This window comes from Corvus moneduloides, chromosome 1, assembly GCF_009650955.1.
Source record: "Corvus moneduloides isolate bCorMon1 chromosome 1, bCorMon1.pri, whole genome shotgun sequence".
NCBI lineage: Eukaryota > Metazoa > Chordata > Aves > Passeriformes > Corvidae > Corvus > Corvus moneduloides.
In genome coordinates, this window is record NC_045476.1 from 57,811,579 (window position 1) to 57,831,179 (window position 19,601).

Here is a 19,601-nt window from a genome sequence, read left to right on the forward strand (position 1 = left end):
ACAGACCAGTGGTTTGGCTGCACAGTGCTCTCCCAGCACCACAGGTTTCCTTTTTCATTGCCCCCTCCCTCTTTGAGTCTGCTCAGACCTGCAGGGCCTAGGCTGTGAGTAGTCAAGAAGCTGGGAGGGGACACAGCCAGGACAGATACTCCCAGATGACAAAAGGGCTATTCCATATGGGATCATGCCCAGCAATAAAAGCTAGGGAAAAGAGAAAGGAAGGTTAATCAGGTCTTCCTGTTGTAAACACCTGCCTGATGCTAGGAAATAAATTCCTTATTTTGTTTTGCCTGTGTACACAGCTTTCCTTCTTGTATTAAAACGTCTTCATCCTGACAAGAGTTTTCTTGCTTTTGTCCCAATTCTGTCCACCATCCCACTGGGAGGGAAGAGTGTATGAGCAATGGCATGGGGGCTGACCTGGTGGCAGGGGCCAACCCACCACAGCAGTCCGGGTTTGAACTCAGTTACTTCAGTAGCTCAGTCAGACAACACTAATTCATTCACATAGAGTGTTTAGCTTTCAGATACTCAAGTTTATTACAGACTTAACACAATAAAACATAGTATAAAAAAAAGTAGATTGCAAAGTCTTCACATCATGGAATGCCAATAGTTACAAAAATTGAAGTAATATCCTTGAAAATACATGAAAGCTAGTGGGAAAATATGGTGGGATAGAGGGAAAACTTGCGGGAGACAGGGAAGAAGGGGAGAAAAATATTGTCAGTTTAAAAAAAAGATATACATGATCCAAGCTTTTTAAATAGAAAATTTAATATCATTCTTTGAGTCAAACAATGTCTAGAAACATATATTCATAATGAAGTTAAGCCCAGATTTTGAACCTCTGAATAACAAGATTCCTTGCGCCCCAGTTAGCTTACATTAACATAGCCCCCGTGTCCTACAAGTCATTCCAAAATACTCTTTGACTTCTAGAGTGTTTATCATGCTTTACTGGATAGGTTGTTTGCTACACAGTTACAGGAACATCTTAAGTTACAAAAATAGTTATCACTCATTAGTATTTCTATACATATCTCAAGCTATTATATGCACACTCTGTACAGTAGTTAAATTTGCTTCCTTAAAACAAACAAAAGAACTAAATCACAGTCAGTCAGATCCAAAATACTCAGGCACCATAATACGCTTACATGTGTGGTACTAAGCATCCTGGCCCATGCAAAGCAAAAGCAGTTTCAGTCCCCAGGAAACATACGCATCCAAGTTGTAGGACCCTTGTGATGGCTGGTGGAAGAGGAGAGTATGAGCACCAGGACCTTACTCCCACACTGAACAGTCTCCCACCAAACTGCAGGGCTCTCCACACTTAGTGTGCAGATCCCATGCAGACTGCTGTTCCTGGCCAACAGGCCTGACTACCTGTGGAAAAGCAGATTTACACAGCAAAAGCTGTAGGTAGCAGAACTACCCCAAAATACCCCTCTGGTAACGATCAGAATTCCCGAGCTAAACATAAAATAGAAAGGTGACTTCTAAAATGCAACAAACACTGGGTGTTTGCCACAGCCAAATAATTCTTCTCAACATCTTTTGGCTGGGATCTATTCCTCCTTCCCCAGGCCAAAAAAAAAAAAAAATTAGACTTTTTGGCATGACCAGGGCCATCACTAACAAATATTTTGCTGGTTGCAAGCAGTCCATTGCTGAAGTATATTGGTTGTACTTGCATTATTTATCCTTCCCTTTGAGTAGTGGAAAGCCGGGAAGCATTACAAGGGTTGTGGCATTTTGTTAGACCGGCAAGTACAAAATTTAGTTCTTAGAGCTACCATTGCTAGTCTTTCCCATATCTTAACTCTACAAGTCTAGTTCAGCTGATGTGAAGCTTCCTGCAGCTGCCCAACTCTGAAACAAGTCACCCATTTCACAAGGTGCTGTCTGGGAACAGACAGATGACTCGCTATAGATTTGGGGGATGGGAAGAAAAACAAAACCACAACTACCACCCCTCAAAAAAAAGGAGGAAATAAAAAAGGAAACTTTAAATGCTGAATAAGAAATAATGTTATTTCTCTTGTAATATTGTCTAAATAGGGAAATTTTTCTCTCATACCACTCCAAGCACCATCCTTTCCATCATGAGGGCACAACACTTCAGTCAGGTTAAAGACCCTCATGGTTCAATCCAAGCACTTAGAGTTCGGTGTTTAAATGGTTCCTTTATATAACACATGCTGAAAAGCCCAGGCTGTTTGCAATGTACTACTATGAAAAAATATATTCACTTGCAGAACTTCAAGGACAATTTGAAGCAAAGTCAACTAAAGCATGTACTCAAATCTGCCAACGCCAGGCTGCAAAATATAACTACAAATTAATATCAAGGTCATGCACACATCAGAAGTGCATTAAGAACGTCAGTTATACCACAAAGGAAAAACATACTTATGGTTTGTCTTCACAAAAGATTAAGAATTAAGCAACCATCCCCTAAACATCGAGATGAGTAAAGAAATAACGAATGAGCTTTAACAGGCTTTTTCCCACACCAGGAATTCAAGAATGTCAGTCTTCCATCTTTTAGTAAGAGTGCCTCCCTTTCAATCACCCCAAACAGATATTTGATGGTTAGATCTTTGATGGTTTGGATCTTGGATGGTTATTCATTCATTTTTAAAGCAGTGTATTTGAAATGTACAATAATTTTGTTCTCCAATGGCCAAATAGTTAACCTTCTTATGCATTTAAGTGTTCCATACTTACTTAAGTTAAAATTTTGAGATTTTACAGTTATTCTAAACAGAATATATTAAGCTGATTTTTAATAGTGCCATTACAGTGCAGCATCTGGACTATGTTTCTTACTATTTTAAGAAATAACAGAGTTTCCATTTTAAAGTGCAACAGGTTTTGGTAAAGGAACTGCTAGAAAGCATTCAAGTGAAAAGAATTCTACCAGAAATAAACACACTGCAATACCAGTATAAAGGTATTTGATAGCATTTGAAGACTAGGGGAAGTTACACATGAAATATGGATCACTTCAGAAGACACACAGAAGATAAACCAGGAAAAAGATTGTAATTTTTCAAGCTGACTTTCTAGAGAGAATTGTACTTACTGATTTACAACTGAACTGAAAGGCTTGCCTTTTTTTTTTTTTTAAATCAAGATAAAATGAATGCAAAAAATGAAAGATCTATTACTTGGATCTATACTGATACCTCGTTTACAAAGTTATACAAGTTAATACTGAGTTCCCTTGCTCCCTTAGCATGTTTCCAAGCTCAGTCACATAAAGCAAGTTTAAGTTAAATATTCACACAGATGTCTACCTTCTTATGTGATGAGATGTTACATTAAAATCAGTAGATAAATTTAAATACTTGCCTTATTTGGTTAGTAATATGCTGACATTTGTGCAAGGGCATACTAGCACTTGGAACGTAAAGCCTTTTATTCTCCCATTACTGACTTAATTTGAGAATTCAGTAGGATCTTTAACCCACAATTTGTTTCCTAAGATGAGAACACTTCATCATTCAGTAAGTCTATCAGAATTTGATGTTACAGATATCCTAGATGACAAAAACTGAGTTTTATCTTCCCCCTTCCAACACATACATGGAAAAAATAATTCCACTCAATTCTTTAATTTAAATCAGCGAATTTCAAGCACTTCATGCAAGGTTAAGAACCACAGATTTACGTATTGATCTTGCTCAGCATGTCCACCAAAATTTCAGAAGTCAGTTTGCATCTCAACATTGCATAAAGTGTAACTTCCCCCCTGCCATGCTAGTTCAAAAGCAGCATTCACTACTGTCACCAAATAATTCCACCATTCCAGTTATTTTAGATTACCTTTCATCCTTGGAAGAAAAATTTGTTTTAAATCAATGTAACTATCTGCCTACAGCTGTTTCCTTCTTTTTCTATTTCAAAAAAACAAACAACAACTCCCAAACAAAAACAACACTCTAGTGTGTAAATATTTAAGCCTAGAAGAAAAGAGCCTGTGTGACTTGCTGGCAGACTTCAGTTCTGATATGATTTAAACCAGAATTCTCTCCCCACTCTCCATTATCAGCATATTTTTCTACAACAGGTAACATGAGTTTACCCCTCTGCTCCTAGCCAGCTCCCCACTCTCCTGGTCTTTAGTTATCACCTGTATCTTTTCAGGCTATCAGATGAGCTCACACACGCATTTCAGCAGCCACAGGACTGAACCTTATCTAAACTCTAGAAAGGTGAGTCAACTATGAACTAGTTTCCCTCATGACTTCGAGTTGTAATAAAGACTCTTTACTTTTAAGGGCCCAAAATCAAGAACAATATTCAGAGTATAACTACAATAAGTCATTTGAATTGACTACTCCAGTTACAGAAGTTCTCTAAAGGCAAAAGATGAAGTCTTCATCTTATCAACAACTATATGAAACTGACAGATGAGGTTCCAAAAGTTTTCATAGACTGTCAGAGTAAATGCTCATAGCAATTCAAATAGAGAAGGGTGGGGGGTTTATTATGGTTACTAAACGCCTTTTAAATCAGTCTTACATCACCCACATTCTTTTCCCCACCCATCCCCTTAGGTCCATCTAAGAGAGGCTAGTAAAGAAAAGAGTAATGAAGACGTATCTTCACTGAAGTACTGGAGCATCAGAGATTGTTAGTGGCAAGTTACTCAGAAGCCTTTTTCCATAGTGTTTATTGCAAATTCATTTTGTGTAGCTTATTTCCAGGAGATAGGCAGCATAAAACCAGTAATATCTATTTTAAAAAATACATCATTCATTACAATGCAACAGTCTCAATAGTATGTTCTTACAGCTGCATCTTACCTAATTCAGAAACAAAACAATCCTGATCTAGCCAATTAAAAAGTTAACCCTTAGAACAGTCAGCCTTGAGGAGTCAGACAACTTTGGACCCAAAGTTTATACTCATCATGATTCACAATTACCCCAGAAATTCGCATGTGCAAACTGTGCTACAGAAACTATTTAATGCTATCAGTCAGTAATCTCATAATTACATCAGCATGTACTCCAACAGAAAGAATTGCTTCATCTTCCCTTACATAACTTTGATGTGACCTTTGAGTGCTCTGTAAGTACAGATAACTACTGCATTTGCTTAATGAGCCTGTGCAAGAAATAAACACAACCCAACATATTAACACTTAAAAGTCGCTTAGATGCATAATATATTAAAACAGTAAAAATCACAAAAATTTACACCAAGCTCTCCAAACCCATGCTCAAAGTTTCCCACCTAGTTCCAACCGCACAATCTTGATTTTAATACCTGATCTAAAAAGTTTACTAAAAACCAGACTGGTAAAGTCTTGTTCATTTTCTAGACTCTTGGTTTTTTTTCCTTTGTCAGTAATTGTTGTGGGGGTTGTTTTTTGTTTAGTTTTAAATCCAGCTTTAAATATAACAATATATATTCTCCTTATAACATCCCAGAGGTAGCAAGAGGGAATATGAATGAAAAGATGCCAGATTCTAGAAACCGCACATTCAACTATTGTGTCATCCAAGAGAGCTTTCCTGGCTTTCATAGACTGCATGTCACCTCTAATCATGGATAGCAAATAAAGTGTAGAATCCCAAAATAAAGAACAATTGCCACTGGGTTACTAACAGAAATTTCACTAATAGACACCTCAAAGTAATCTTGTTATTTAAGTAGTAATACTTCATTTTCAATAGTCAAATATCAAGAACTGAAGTATAAACTTAAAATTTATGAGTATTATTTTTTTAAAATTCTCATTAGTGACACATTTCACCTGAACATAGACATACACACAGTTACTCTAAGTTGATGTACCACACTGTAAGGAAAAGTCCCAGTTCTGTTCAAGAATCTGATATTCCCCCTCTCCCTCCCACCACACAACTTGACAGAAGTGCTCACAGTAACAGAAAGCAAACAGAAGGGGAAAACACAACATTTAACAAGTGCACCTATTTACAATTTGCACCTTTCCCTCCCTGCATCTAAAGTGAACAGATCTCAATGTTTGCTATGCTGTACATTACATGTACTCTCCACTCCATGTAGTACCAGTTCTATCCAAAGGATCTCTGCAAGCACCAACAGCAGTCATTCCACACCAAACAACAGGTGCTTTTACTGTGGAGGCTGAAGGACATTTAAATATTCTGACTGGCCCAGTTGGTAGGTCGTGTTTCCTCCACAGTCCACATACTGGTATCTCTCCTGGGATATCTGCTCAGGGTGGCCTAAGTACGAGGTTGTCACTGTCACTCTTAAAAAGACAAAGAGAAGAGATTTTGAGTTTCCTATTCTAAAATCACTGGATTTATATTACTAGGGTTATTAAGGAAAAGGTTTTGGAACAAAATATGTTTTAAATAAATTTAAGAACATTACTGATTTACCACTATAGATTTTCTCCATAAAAGACATCTGGTTCCTTTTTCTAAAGATGCTAAAGCTGAGTTTTACTTGTAATATCTACCAATACAAATAATATTCTTGTTTGTAACAAGAAAGCAAATGACTAAACAAGCTACAAGCCATGCTATATCTAGTCTAAAGACACCCCCTGCTCCCTCACCAACAAAAGACCCCACCATGCTGAAATTTATGCGCTGTCACGAGAAGCAGTCTCTGACCGAGTACTAAAGCCGGTAATTCCTTCAAGATCAAAGATCTCAGCAAGTTTTGAACAGTGGCCAACACACAAAGTAATTTTAAAGTTTTTGAGACATCAGTAGCTCCATGGCTATAGCTCACCCAACTGCAGAGCAGATACAGTAACAATGATTCTGTTTAATCTGTCTTTACACCACCAGAACTGGTCAAAAGACACAGTTCACTTTCTATAACTATAAAGCTACTACACTAGAAAGCAAGTTGACTTCATTTTATCTGTGATGCAAAGACTTCAGGTTTAAGTATTTGAGTATTATTTCAATGAGAATTATATGGCTTCTTAAGTTGTTTCCCACACACAGGAAGACTACCATACTTACTGCATCATCACTACAATGTTATGTACTTTGATAGATGGTAAAGTACAGAAGTCACTGCAAAAAAGAACAATTGTTAGATTTACATCAAACTTTTCCAAGATAATTATCTAAAAAGCAAGACTTGTGGCTTCAACTGGAAATTCTGCTGCTCTGTCCACAGAGCTGCTAGCAATGGCAACAGAATCATTTGCCAGTGACTGAATGCTGGGCCTACTTTTATATACATAGTCTTGCTTTCACAGGTTCTGTCTTCACATGGGTTTGCTTTCATGTAATGCTTGCCAACAGAAGTGTCCTGAGAAAGCGATCATTCCATCTTCCAGAAGCTAACCAAGGTTAACCTGAGCCCCTACATTTAAAGCCTGCCAGTATCACTTTGTCACCTCTTTTTTTTTTTACACTCATCCACTTCTGTATTATGCAAAGTGACCTTTAACTAACATACAGAGATTCAGAAGTCAAGGTTATTGTTCTCTTGCAAGATAGATAACCTTTTCAGACTTATATTTTCTGACACACACCTAAATACCATAAAGTCATAAAGAGCACCATGTAAGTGCATACTTTTAAATCCTGCTTCCTAAATCAATGATCTTGGTCACAAATTTATCAGCTCTAGAATGAATAGCATGTGATCAGTGCAATAAGATTGCTTGGCAGCTACCTACAATATTTTCATACCCCCTCCCTGCACCAGCAAAAATAAGATATAAACAGCTCATCCATATTATAAGGAAATATGGTATTATCATGAGTTCTATGAAGGCTATTTATGAAATTTATTTATTCCTCATGCATCCAAAGAGATTCACGATATAAAAAGTTCACAATATAAAAAGTTAGCTTTACATAAAGCTAACTTACATACTTTTAAAAGGTGACAGAGATTCAGCATTTTCTGTTGATTTGAAGTTTGTGCCTCTCTTGCCATTTCATACCTATTTCATTTTATTTCAACATTTCAAAGCAATAAGGTTTCAATAATTTCTCCCACCCCAAAGGAGCTGGCATCCACTAGAACTGCACACAGACCTGAAGTCTCAATAGTTAACTCTTTCTGTTCAGTCTGCATTTCAGTGTTAAGAGAACTAGAAGTGGTTTTTTTGACCAAGATATAATGAGCTAACAGTCTGTTGGACAAATGAACTTTCAGAAGCTATGAATAAAACCACTCAAAGGTCAGCCTGTAACACTGCTTACCATCGTATACACAAAGTGTGAAGAAAAGTCTCTAATTTGCATACCACTAAAAGCAAATTTCCTTCTAGTGCAGAGAAACTTGTGCAAAAGTTACTAGAGAACTTGTTAGGGGAACACACCTGCGCTTCCACCCCCTAAAGCAGCAGTCCTAACTAGTGCCAAGGCCTAAAATACTGGAGTAGAGATACCTTTTAAAGGGTTTATAGTCAGGTACAGCAAGCCACTATATGAAACTAATCAAACAATTGTGGCTTACCCTCTTTCAGTACTATTAAACTTGAAGAAAATGCCCCAATGTCTTTTCAAACAGATTTCTGCTAACTTTGAAAAAAGTTGGTTTTAATGTCAACACAACTTTTAATAAGATCCATGTGATATTTACAGGTGAGTACACTTACTACATGTAGCTCATTTCATCTTGTATGACTGTAGGCACCATATAATCAATCTAAAAAAAAAAACACAATAAAAAAGCAAGGAAAACACAAATAAGTAGATTTATATATGAAGATTAACACATGTTTAACTCTAAAAGCCTAAGCTACTTACCTGTTTCATATCCAGCGGACCAATGTTGGTGATGTTGTTTAACCGTGCCTTGCCAATAACTGTTTTTGAAAACTGAACTTGGGCTGTGATATTTGCCACTTCAACAGAGTAATAGTTGTTATTCGTTATATTCAGTGTGTTCTGAAAAAACAAACACAAAACAGCAACAGCTATCCATTCTGTGTATCTTGATGAGCAAGCATTTTGAAACCTGTGCATGAGACAGTAATACCTGAAATTATGCAAGTAAATTTTCCTGTCTGCTAGGATTGCAGAGAGGAGTGGGGTCATGGACCATCACTTTCTAAGTTTGTTTAGTGAATATATTGAGTAACACAAACTTCTGCACAACTTTCCTGGTAACAACCCTCCACTGCAAATACTGCATTTCTTCCAATCCTCAGTTATTCCTTTCAGGAAATTTAGCTATCAAAGGACCTCTTTCACCCATGGCAGCTTTGCTTTATTTAAAATGAAGAACTGTACCAAAAGTCTTTAGGTAATCCCATATCAAGATCATTACGAAGAAATCAAGAACTATGTGGGAACAGCTCCTTTAAGTTTTAAGGTGGATAAGAAGTATTTTTCCCCAACCCCATAATTTTTCCCCAACTGCATAATACCAGGGCAGCAGCAAACAGCATTCCTACATACACATGCTACATTTCAGACACATTTCAAAAGTAACACTAAGAACTCCAAAGTTACTGTTCCCTTGAAAACAGAAGACCCAGTGTCAGCCTGCAATTACACCTCCATTAGCTACAGCTACAAGAACCAGCCACAGCAGGTCCAGTTACATTTTTCAAACTGGTCACCAATTCTATTTCTTAAGGTACCAACTAAGCTTTTCAGCCAGACCACAGTTTGTATGTACATTAAACTCTCAAAGCAGTATCTTGTGTTACATTTATGCATTGCAAACACCCAGTCAGACTTACTGTAATATTTAGATAGATTATCCGTCTATCATGTTCGTAAGTGACATATACTGACTTCACACCAATGTACTGAACATCAATCGAGCGAGGAAACAAGAAAAATACAGCCAGCCCAGAAAGTAGTAAACACACAGTTACAGAAGCAGTCACATAGAGCTTTCTGGAGGAAAAAAAGAGCACATTTCAGAGTCAAAAACACATTAAACAACAGTGACATACTATTTTCTTTTAAGTGATAAGGAGCAGAACTAGTCAACACAACTTATTCAGTCTATTTCTAGCTTCCATTAGCTTCTAAAAGGGGAAAAAAATCTATGCTGCACTTCACAGCTATGTCTTAAACAGCTGTTACTCTTGTATATACATCAGATATCATATTTCAAATCATGTGGTTATCTCAACATTTGTAACTTGCAGAGGAAAATGGAAGACGTAAATACTTATGTGCTTTGAAACAAACTCACTTCCTCTTAACGTTTATTTATAGCAGAACTTCTGTCATTTTGTGGAAGTCTCACAACACATCCAGGACACAAAATAAAGCTCTCATGACAGAAAATCCCGACTTCCAGGGAAAGTGTCAGGACTTCAGCTAAGGAGCAGGAAATTCACAATTAAGCTAACACAAAAGGGTGTGTTTGTGTGGGTGTGGCTGTGTGTGTGCATAGGAGGGTGGGGCGGGGGTAGGGGTGTGAGAGATAATAAGAAAACCCTCCAAAAATAAAAGGATCTACTTCAGCTCCAGTTTAGTCAAAATTAGAACACTACAGTAATATGTTTCAAATTTGTACTACCATTACATCAGATATATTATCCAGAATAGTATTATGTGAAGCTACTGTATTTCTTTTTCCTGGCACTCATTTCTGTTTATTACAAAAACATCAAAACATTAAGAAAAAAACAAAGTAAAAACCAAAACAAGTCAGAACAAGAAGCCCTGAGCATTGTAGTGAAACCCTCAAGTAGATCCTAGAAAAAAAATTAAATATGCTGCATCAGAAATTATTGATTTTTCTAGCTGCAAATATCAGAATGTTACAAATGAATTTCAGGTGACTTGCTTTTTGTAGTGGCTCAAAGACATTACCAATGAACTTAAACAGTGAAGATATGTCTGCTTAGATCAATTAGGATGCTACAGAGATTGAGAAATACATCTTTACTGTAAACATGTACATGAATAGGTCATACAGTATTACTTAGCTTTGTACTTAGCTAAGATGTACTGTGATGGAAGTATGCACACCTGTTAATAAGTAACTCTCCAAGAGTTAGAGGTTAAGGCTGGTATTACCCCACAAGCCCTGTTTTTCCAGTACTGAAAGCATTCCAGTGATCATCTTATTGCTATCTCCTTTGAATTGCTGAATTTTAACTTGAAGAGAATAATTAACTGTAGATTCAGGTATCACAAATAGCTATTGACTTACGTTCTTCTTGGCCTCAGTCTCTGATCACTGTATGGAATTAGTGCTACCAGCTGATTTTCCTGCCCTGGAAACAAAAACACCCTTTCAGAATTTAAACAAAGAATAAGTGTTGTTGAAGCTCTTTTACACAAAGAGTACCCGTTTTAACTTAGCAGCACCAAAGAATAAACACTAAAGATAAACATTTAAATTCCAGATAAGGACCCAGGCTGAATGCTACTGTAGCTGATGTCACTTTCTGAAATAGAGCGCAGCTTACACAACATCAAGATGAGAAAACACCAAGTCCGCAAAGACCAAAACAGCAATAAATTCTGCCTCTGGGCTGCACACAACTGAAGGCAGCATTGCCTCTGGCACCTCTTCCTGGAGAAAAAGAGACATAAAACAGCTCTGAGCTCTCTGTGCCAGACCATAAGAACTCATGGGACAAAACATTCAGAAGCTTGGGCAGTAAGAACTGATCCAGAAGGCATTCTGCATGCGCTCTCCTGAAAAGCAGAGGTCAGTCTGGTTAAAAAAACCCCAACAAACAACAAGCCCAAATTGAAACAACCAAAGCTACTATGTATCAATATAGGTGGTATTGGCAACACAAGTTATACACTGCATTCTGGAAATCAGACGTATAAAAAAATATATTTATCACAGTGCTGCTGAGCTGCAGCACCCTGGAAGTCAAAATTAGTATCTACTGGAATTTCCCCATACAAGTTACATCACTAGGCAGTATTTTTAAAGGCAGAAATAAAGAACACATGCACAGATGAGTTGTTGAAAATACATGTACTACATCTGCCTGTAGAGCTTTTGCTATTGGTTGTAAAACTGTATGAGAACAAAGGCCTCAAGGCCAAGTCAGATCTGCAATTTTTAAGCCAACTGCAGAATTTGATCAAATCATCACTTAGCTAATCAAGCACTTGGCAATGATTCCACGCTGAATCACTAAGTTAAGCAAAACATGCTAACCAAGCATATAGTAGCATGTAAAACATTAACCTTCTAAAAAGCCTCTACCAATTTAAAACACATTTTCATCTCTACTTCAATGAAACACCTTCAACCTTTGAAGAAAAAAGCATAGTCCTGCTTTCATACTACAACATGCTAAAAAACTAAAGCTTTCCAAGTAACTAAACATAATTTCAGGGATTTATTATAGTTTAGCCATCATATCACATATTAATTATAGTCTTACTAGTCATGCAGTCATTCTTGATTTTTCCCCTCTCCCCTCAAATGACCTCCAAATGTGACTTTTTTTTCTTCTCTAAAATACTAAGGAATAATTAGAAAGACAATCCTCTTAGTTCTAATAACTCATTTAAAGTTCTAACTTTAACCATATCGTTTCATTAGAATGTATTGACAATGTGCATGTTTTAATAGTTACTGCAAACTATTTTAGTTAATAAAATAATTAACTTACACTTATTTAAGTATTACATTTAAGGATTCTACAGTGAAAAAAAGAAGCTTTTGAACATAGAAATCCTGCTATATGTCCATTTGAGTAAAACATGCTATTGATATTAACAAGTGTTTCAAGTTAACAGAACAAACTTCTTTACCCTTTTTGGCTAAGGTAATTTTTAGTTTCATTGCTTTTCCAGATGCCAAATTTGCTGAATTTAGAGCTATGCAAAAATACATTGTAGCAGAAAGTTTAACAGCCAAACCACGAATCTCCTATGGTATTTGCAACCACTAAATATTCTGTGCTCCCTGATCTTTCTACAAAGGTGAGACACAAGGGTTTGTGAACTGTATCATAACCTAATCTCACTGAAGCACATGCAGAAAGACAATACGGCACAGATATCACTCAAGTTTCCTGAGCTGCTGGTCAAAATCAGTTCCGAGAGCTTTCACACCCAATAATCTATTTTGGATAAGAGGTGTGGCAAAAGCAGACCTGAACATGAAATCATCTCATCAGTTCTTCCCCGGTCAAAGGGAAAAATCTCACGGCTGAAGCAAAAGGCTGTGGCTTGGCCCACTGCATTTGTCACACTCTTCTTCTGCCCAGTTTCAGATATCCTGCAGTCTCCTTTCACAGGTCTCTTCATAAATATTTAGATAGCCTATCATTTAGGACAGAAGTGTAACAAAGCAGCAAGTTTTACCAAAAGGAAAAGCAAAGGATGAGGGCAAAGCAAACAAAACAGTTAGGTATGAAGACTAATGCTGTGCAGCCTACTCCTTCCCGAGGCAGCCAAAGAACCTATGTATTTTCAACTCCAAGCTGGAATTATCCACCTAGCAAGCACCAGTGGGACAAAGGGAGGATAAAGGAAGACAAGGGGCACTGATGGCAGCGAGGGCAAGAAAGTTCCCTATAAATGACCAGGGAACAAGTGTTGCAAGCCAGGTCTACTTTTCTGTCTCTGTATTTACAGCCATTTTTGCAGTTATATATTGATTAAAATAGCTTAAAATAGGTAATTAAAAAAAATGCAATAAAACGTCATGAAACAAAAGGTTTTCTCATTCAGCTTGCAAGAGCTATGGTTATGTGTGGATTCAAAGCTGAGAAGCAAGAAACAGCTGCTTTACACAGACAAGAGGAGATCCAACCTGTAACAGCCAAGGTGTAACAGCTGACCCAATTTGTTACTCTTATCTGGAGTAACAAAACACTTACTGCTAACAAAAAAAAAAAAGTCAAAGAGATGAAAAAACTTCATCTTGACTTGAAAAGCTATTTGTTATGAATTATTACAACTTCACGTGGTCACGATGTAACTTAATTGGTTAAAAAATGAAATAAAAGGAATAAAAAAGAAAATTTACCTCGTGGAATTCTTCCTGTTCCCTGGCAGGTTGGGCAGGTCACACTGTCTCTTCCTGTAAATTCCACATACGGAAACTGGGATACATCTCCACATCTGCTGTCTTCATTGTGCACTTCTGAGTGAACTAAACCGTTCCTCACGTTATCAGACACTGAGCTTCCATCATAGCCATCTTCCTTGCAGGTATGCATTGGCAGGTGAGAAAGTGATTTTCCCATGTCTAAAAACGAGGTCAGAAGGAAGTTTTCAGGGACAATGGTTCAAACATGGCTTGCATTTATTCCTCTGCACCAGGTAACTGTTAGTCTGTGGCCATAGCCTGACAAGACTCAGTTCTCCTTTGTTCAGATCCCTTAAGACCTGCAAAGCACTAAGGCTCTGTCAAGCTGGAGTCAATCCCAAAATGCAAAGAACCTGAATTAAGTGGGAGCTTTGTTCAGATTCTCCAATATGCACAGGTTGAAAGGGGATCAATGAGAGGCTTTAAAATTAGAACAGTACAACTGCTGGCAAAAGTTGCAACAGCTTTTCAAAGGATTGTTACTGTACAGGCTTTAACACAACACACTAATCTTTGTATTAAAAAAAAAAAATCAAGACTGGGCCTTAGAAAGCAATTTTGCAATTTTGAGTAAATTCTACACACATGACAGATCCAATTTTAGTAAATTGTTTAGCTCAGACTTGTTTTGAGAACATAGGATTGGCTATTAGTTTCCAAGCTAGAAATATAGATCGCCAGGTGTTTAAACTGATGATTCCCTTTAATTCAAAAGGGGACAAATTCACACGGAAGTAAAAAATGGGAGTTACTTAAACATAGCAGCTGCCAATATATAGCATTTATAAAGACTTGTTAAAAAAAAAAGGATTACTCACAAAAGCATTTTAGTTACCTATGTGTATTTTAATTTTTTCTCATTATTGTAGCTTTTCAGCCACAACACTAAAAATACCTTGAAACACAGAACGCTTGAAACTAAAGTCTGTCAAAAGTACTACAAGCAGAAATCTCCCCAGTTTGCAACATGTGGAAAACAAACTCCAAGTTAAAAAAATAAACCTCTACAGCAATGCCAATTAGTTGTCCATCTTATCCACATAATTCATTTTAGTTACTTAACACACAGAGACAGCAGTCACTCAATTCATCAGTGTTTTGAGGAACTGCATGATTTAAAAAGAATCTGCTAAACTCCATTGAGGCTTTGTTTCCATTAAGAGTCATTTTTAAAGTGGCAGCTAGCAATTATCATGCTGGTTCACTAAGAGGAAGCTCCAAGAGGAAGATTAAAAGAGGAAAATGAGTCAGAATATTTTAAACCAACTACTTAAGACAGAACAGAAATATCTCAAATACGGTGATGGCAACGCAAACACAACATTAATTCATTATCTTGCTATAAAGGCTAGGTGAATGTGAGAGAAGGAAAGTAAGTCAACAAATGCCAACTAGTCCCAGTTACTGCTCCAGCAAATATGCAGGATTATTTTTTTTCATTTATGTCATTAAACCCTTACAAGCAGGAAAACTATCTACCCTTCTGCTGCTACAGCACTTTTTAAACATTCTAAGTTTGGGAGCCATTCAATAATGGAAATTGTTAAACTGAAAATTAAAACTACTGAGCTATTGAAAGGTAAAAATCCTGAAAAAGCTGCTGACAATGTTGACAATTATTTCACATGGGGTTTTTGTTTACTTTTCTCCTTGCAGCTGACCTACAGCCTTCAAGCTATGGAACTTGAGTCTTGCAGCTTAGGCAATAACTGTCACAATTATAGATCTGAAAGCTTAGGGATCATGCTGTTCTCCTACCACTACATCCAACTACTGACAGTAGGCTCAGACTACGTCTACATTAACAACTGCATACAGACCAGGCAGCAACTCTGAAAAAGAAACAGTTACTGAGGACCCAAAACCCACACTGTACGTGTTTTTGCATGTTTATTCCATAATAGCTCTTATGTAGACTTACAGCACCCACTGACAACTGAAGTGCACATTCCAGTTTTAACTTTCTCCAAAATTAAAAGTTCACACACTCCCTCATCACACTGTGACATGAGCCAAAGTGCAGCAGGCAAGGATGACTGGGAAGTCCTTTCAAGAGCACATCCTTTACTTGAATCAAAGTACTAATGCAGGTGCATCCTTGAATGCCAGCTGTACCTGAGCTTCAATAATTAGAATGTAATGGTGCCAGAGACCTGGGAGAAACGTCTCAGTTCACAAAGAAGAAAACAGAGAACCACCTTCAAGCAAAATTTGATCCACCAACATGCTTTTCCCCCCAGCCATGCCCAAACCTTACTACAGCTGACCACAAATCAAGAACACATTGTGCTTTTATCCAGCACTTATAGGCCGAACAGCAGTAACTCTGAGAATATAATGGCTCCATATGTCACAGCTTCTATATGGTCACCAAAGTCAGAAATCCTACTTGCTGAACAGCTGTGCTTTGGTCCAGTCTCCCTTATAACTGATGTTACACTCTATTCCCCTTGGACTTATCTGGAGTTTCTGTGAATTCAGTCTGTTAAAACGAGTTTGGTAAATTAAAAATGTTGTGACAAGTGGCATCTGTTTAAAACCCCACCCTTCAACTTGCTACACACTGCAGCACAATGGTACACAGACAAAACCCAAACAGTGTCACAAGACACACTGAACCACCACATCCTGAGCTACATGCAAGACTAGGGGAAAAAACTTTCTGTTTATAGACTCAGTGAAACTTCATAGAATCAAACTAAATTGTTATACTTCTCCAGGAAGTTAGGCTGGTGTTCTTACCCTTTATATGCAAACATATAAACTTGAGATTACTTGAGATTACCTACTTCTTTTTCAATATAGCAAAAGATTCCGAATCGCAACCACCGTCTGCCCCATCAGCTATGCCTTAACCGCGAACATCACAATCTCCCCCAAAGCAGAGGAGGCGCCAGGGTAAGGCAGTGACTTAGCAGCCACAGGCTTGTCCAGCTCGGGTGGGCACGACCCCTTTGCAGACCCACGTCTCGGACACTGCCTGAGCGGTAAAGCGGGCGCTGCTAAAATAAAGGAATCAAAAATCCTGGGATTTAGGGATTTTCTCGTCCATCAGTGCTAGCTGCTCTCACAAACATTGCGAAGTTTACAGCCGGCAGGCTTGGACCAAGGCCCGGTGAGCTCGGCTGCTGCTGGGCTGCCCGGGCGGCCCCCGGCCCCCGCTCGGCCTGGGGTGGACTCGGCGCGGGAGCCGTGCCCGGGCAGGGCAGGGCAGGGCAGGGCAGGGCAAAGCAAGGCAAGGCAAGGCAAGGCAAGGCAAGGCAAGGCCAGGCCAGGCCAGGCCAGGCCAGGCCAGGCCAGGCTAGGCCAGGCCAGGCCCCCCCGCCCCGCCGCGGGCCTGCTCAGGCCCGGCCGAGGCCCAGGGGCGGCCGCGGCGACCCCCGCCCGGCGCGCAGCTCCGCCAGCGCCCACAGCCCCCGCCCGCCGCGGCAGCGCGCTTCCGTCCCACCTGCGGCGCGGGCTCGGCGGGCCGGGCCGGGCACGGCACAAAGGCAGAACCGCAGGCACCGAGAGCGACGCAGCTGCGGCGCTGAACCCCGGATCGGGCGTGTGCGCAGCCGCGGGGCGGAGCCGGGCCCAGCCCACCCGGCCGGGGGCGGAGCAGGCTGCACGCTGTTGTCCTGCCTGCCCGGGCCATGCCAGCCCCCAGCTGGCCCAAGGCTCGGGAGTGGCGCGTGAGCTGCCGTCTGAAGGGATGCGGGGCGATCCCGCATCCGGGGGTGGAATCAAGGGTGGGGGAGAGGGGAATAGGAAGGTCGCGCAGCCCCGCTTTGCGGCAGAGGGACTAAAGGGGACAGAGCAGGATTCCATCCGGGGTTTCAGCCGTGGTTCAGAATCCAAGTAACAGAGTCATGTATGTTGGAAAAGACCTTTGAGATCATCGAGTCCAACCTGTGACTGAACCACCATGTCAACTAGACCACGGCACCAAGGGCCACGTCCAGACTTTCCTTAAACACCTCCAGGGACAGTGACCACCACCTCCCAGGGCAGTCCGTTCCAATGTCTAATCACCCTTTCTGTGAAGAAATTCGTCCTAATGTCCAACCTACCCCCCCATTCCCCCCAGCCGGTGCAGCTTAAGCCCATGTCCCCTCGTCCTATTGCTAGTTCGCCGTGCTGCTCGCAGCTATGAGCGCCCTCTCCTTCTGTCCTCAGCTTCGTGGTACCTTGTGAGGCACCATTGCTATTTTCTGTGCCCTTTTTGGTAGTCTGGTGGAAGTTCCTCACCCTATTGTGCTTTGGGAGAAAGGAGATCCTTGTGAGAGCAAAGCGGTGGCAGAGGTGCCAGAGACGAGGTGCAGTGCGTTTTCATAACTCACGTCGCATTATACAATGTTGCTTGTACTGCGGATGTTTGTCCCGGGCATGGGCGTGAGATGTTCTCCCAAGGATTTGCCAGAGCAAGATGAAGTGCGTTGGAAGTGAATTACTTGTGATGGCTTCTCTTTATGGGTCTGCCTCTTGTTCACAAAAAGCACTACCCACTGTCTTTGGAAACGCAGGAGACGACTCTGCGGGGCTGCGGGAGCACCAAAGGGATGAGAACTGTGCAGGGGGACACAGCTCAGATGGAAAGCTGGGAGCATGTGTCGCTCTGTTGGACGGTAAGAGGGCTCTGCAAAGGGACCTGGACAGGCTGGATAGATGGGCTGAGTCCAACAACATTAAGTTTAACGAGTCCAAGTGCTGAGTCCTGCACTTTGGCCACAACAACCCCCTTCAGTGCTACAGGCTGGACAGTGGCCAGGCAGAAAGGGACCCGGGGGTGCTGGCTGACAGCTGACTGAATATGAGCCAGCAGTGTGCCCAGGTAGTCAAGAAGGCAAATGGCATCCTGGCCTGTATCAGGAATAGTGTGGCCAGCAGGACCAGGGAAGACATTCTTCCCCTGTACTGCACTGGTGAGGCTGCACCTTTAGTACTGTGTCCAGTTCTGGGCCCCTCAGTTTAGGAAGGACATTGAGATGCTCAAACACATCCAGAGGTCGGCAACAAGGCTGGTGAAGGGCTTGGAACACAAGCCCTATGAAAAATGGCTGAGGGAGCTGGGGTTGTTTAGCCTGGAAAAAAGGAGGCTCAGGGGAGACCTTATCACTGTCTACAAATGCCCGAAAGGAGGGTGCAGTCAGGTGGGGGTCGGTCTCTTTTCCCAGGCAACCACTGACAGAAGGAGAGGGCACGGTCTTAAGCTGCAGCAGGGGAAGTTTAGGTTAGATGTCAGAAAAAAATTCTTCCCTGAGAGAGTGGTTGGGCAATGGAAACATCTGCCCAGGGAGGGGGTGGAGTCACTGTCCCCGGACGTGTTTAAAAAAAAAGACTGGACCTGGCACTTAGTGCCATGGTTTAGTTGATGAGGAAATGTTACGTTAGGTCATAGGTTGGACTTGATGATCTCAAAGGTCTTTTCCAACCTTTGGAAACCTCAAAGGTCCAACTTCCAACCTAGTTCATTCTGTGATTCTTTTGTTCTGTGAAGAAGCTCTGCCTGGTTTGGGAACCTCGACTTAGCTGCAGGAATGAATCAGGCTGGCTGTAGTTCATGATTCACACCATGTATGGCAGTGCAAGGACAAGCATAGGGTCAAGGTTTGAGAGAAAAATGAGGAAGAGAGGTCCTTATGACTACTCGG

At 40.3% G+C, this 19,601-nt stretch overlaps 1 protein-coding gene across 2 annotated transcripts; it reads right to left on the reverse strand.

The window, feature by feature from the left end:
- Positions 1-515: 515 nt before the first annotated feature.
- Positions 516-17,527, reverse strand: TMEM106B (transmembrane protein 106B). Of its 2 annotated transcripts, none has more exons than XM_032111002.1 (8): positions 17,417-17,527; positions 13,906-14,127; positions 11,110-11,173; positions 9,677-9,836; positions 8,736-8,876; positions 8,585-8,634; positions 6,987-7,040; positions 516-6,256 (listed from the first exon to the last, which is right to left on the reverse strand). In XM_032111002.1, exons 2-8 carry the CDS (start codon positions 14,123-14,125, stop codon positions 6,118-6,120), a joined length of 828 nt encoding a protein of 275 aa, XP_031966893.1. In that variant the 5' UTR covers positions 14,126-14,127; positions 17,417-17,527; the 3' UTR covers positions 516-6,117. The 2 variants fall into 2 exon arrangements, with proteins under 2 accessions (XP_031966893.1, XP_031966903.1); XM_032111012.1 differs by lacking the exon at positions 17,417-17,527 and adding an exon at positions 16,758-17,195.
- Between the last annotated feature and the right edge of the window lie 2,074 nt (positions 17,528-19,601).

Coding starts and splice junctions, on each gene's coding strand:
- TMEM106B (XM_032111002.1), bottom strand. CDS start 14,125: ATGGGAAAATCACTTTCTCACCTGCCAATGCATACCTGCAAGGAAGAT. Junction 11,174..13,905: donor AACAGGAAGAATTCCACGAG/GTAAATTTTCTT, acceptor TTTTGTTTCCAG/GGCAGGAAAATCAGCTGGTA. Junction 7,041..8,584: donor GATGAAATGAGCTACATGTA/GTAAGTGTACTC, acceptor TCTTTTTTGCAG/TGACTTCTGTACTTTACCAT.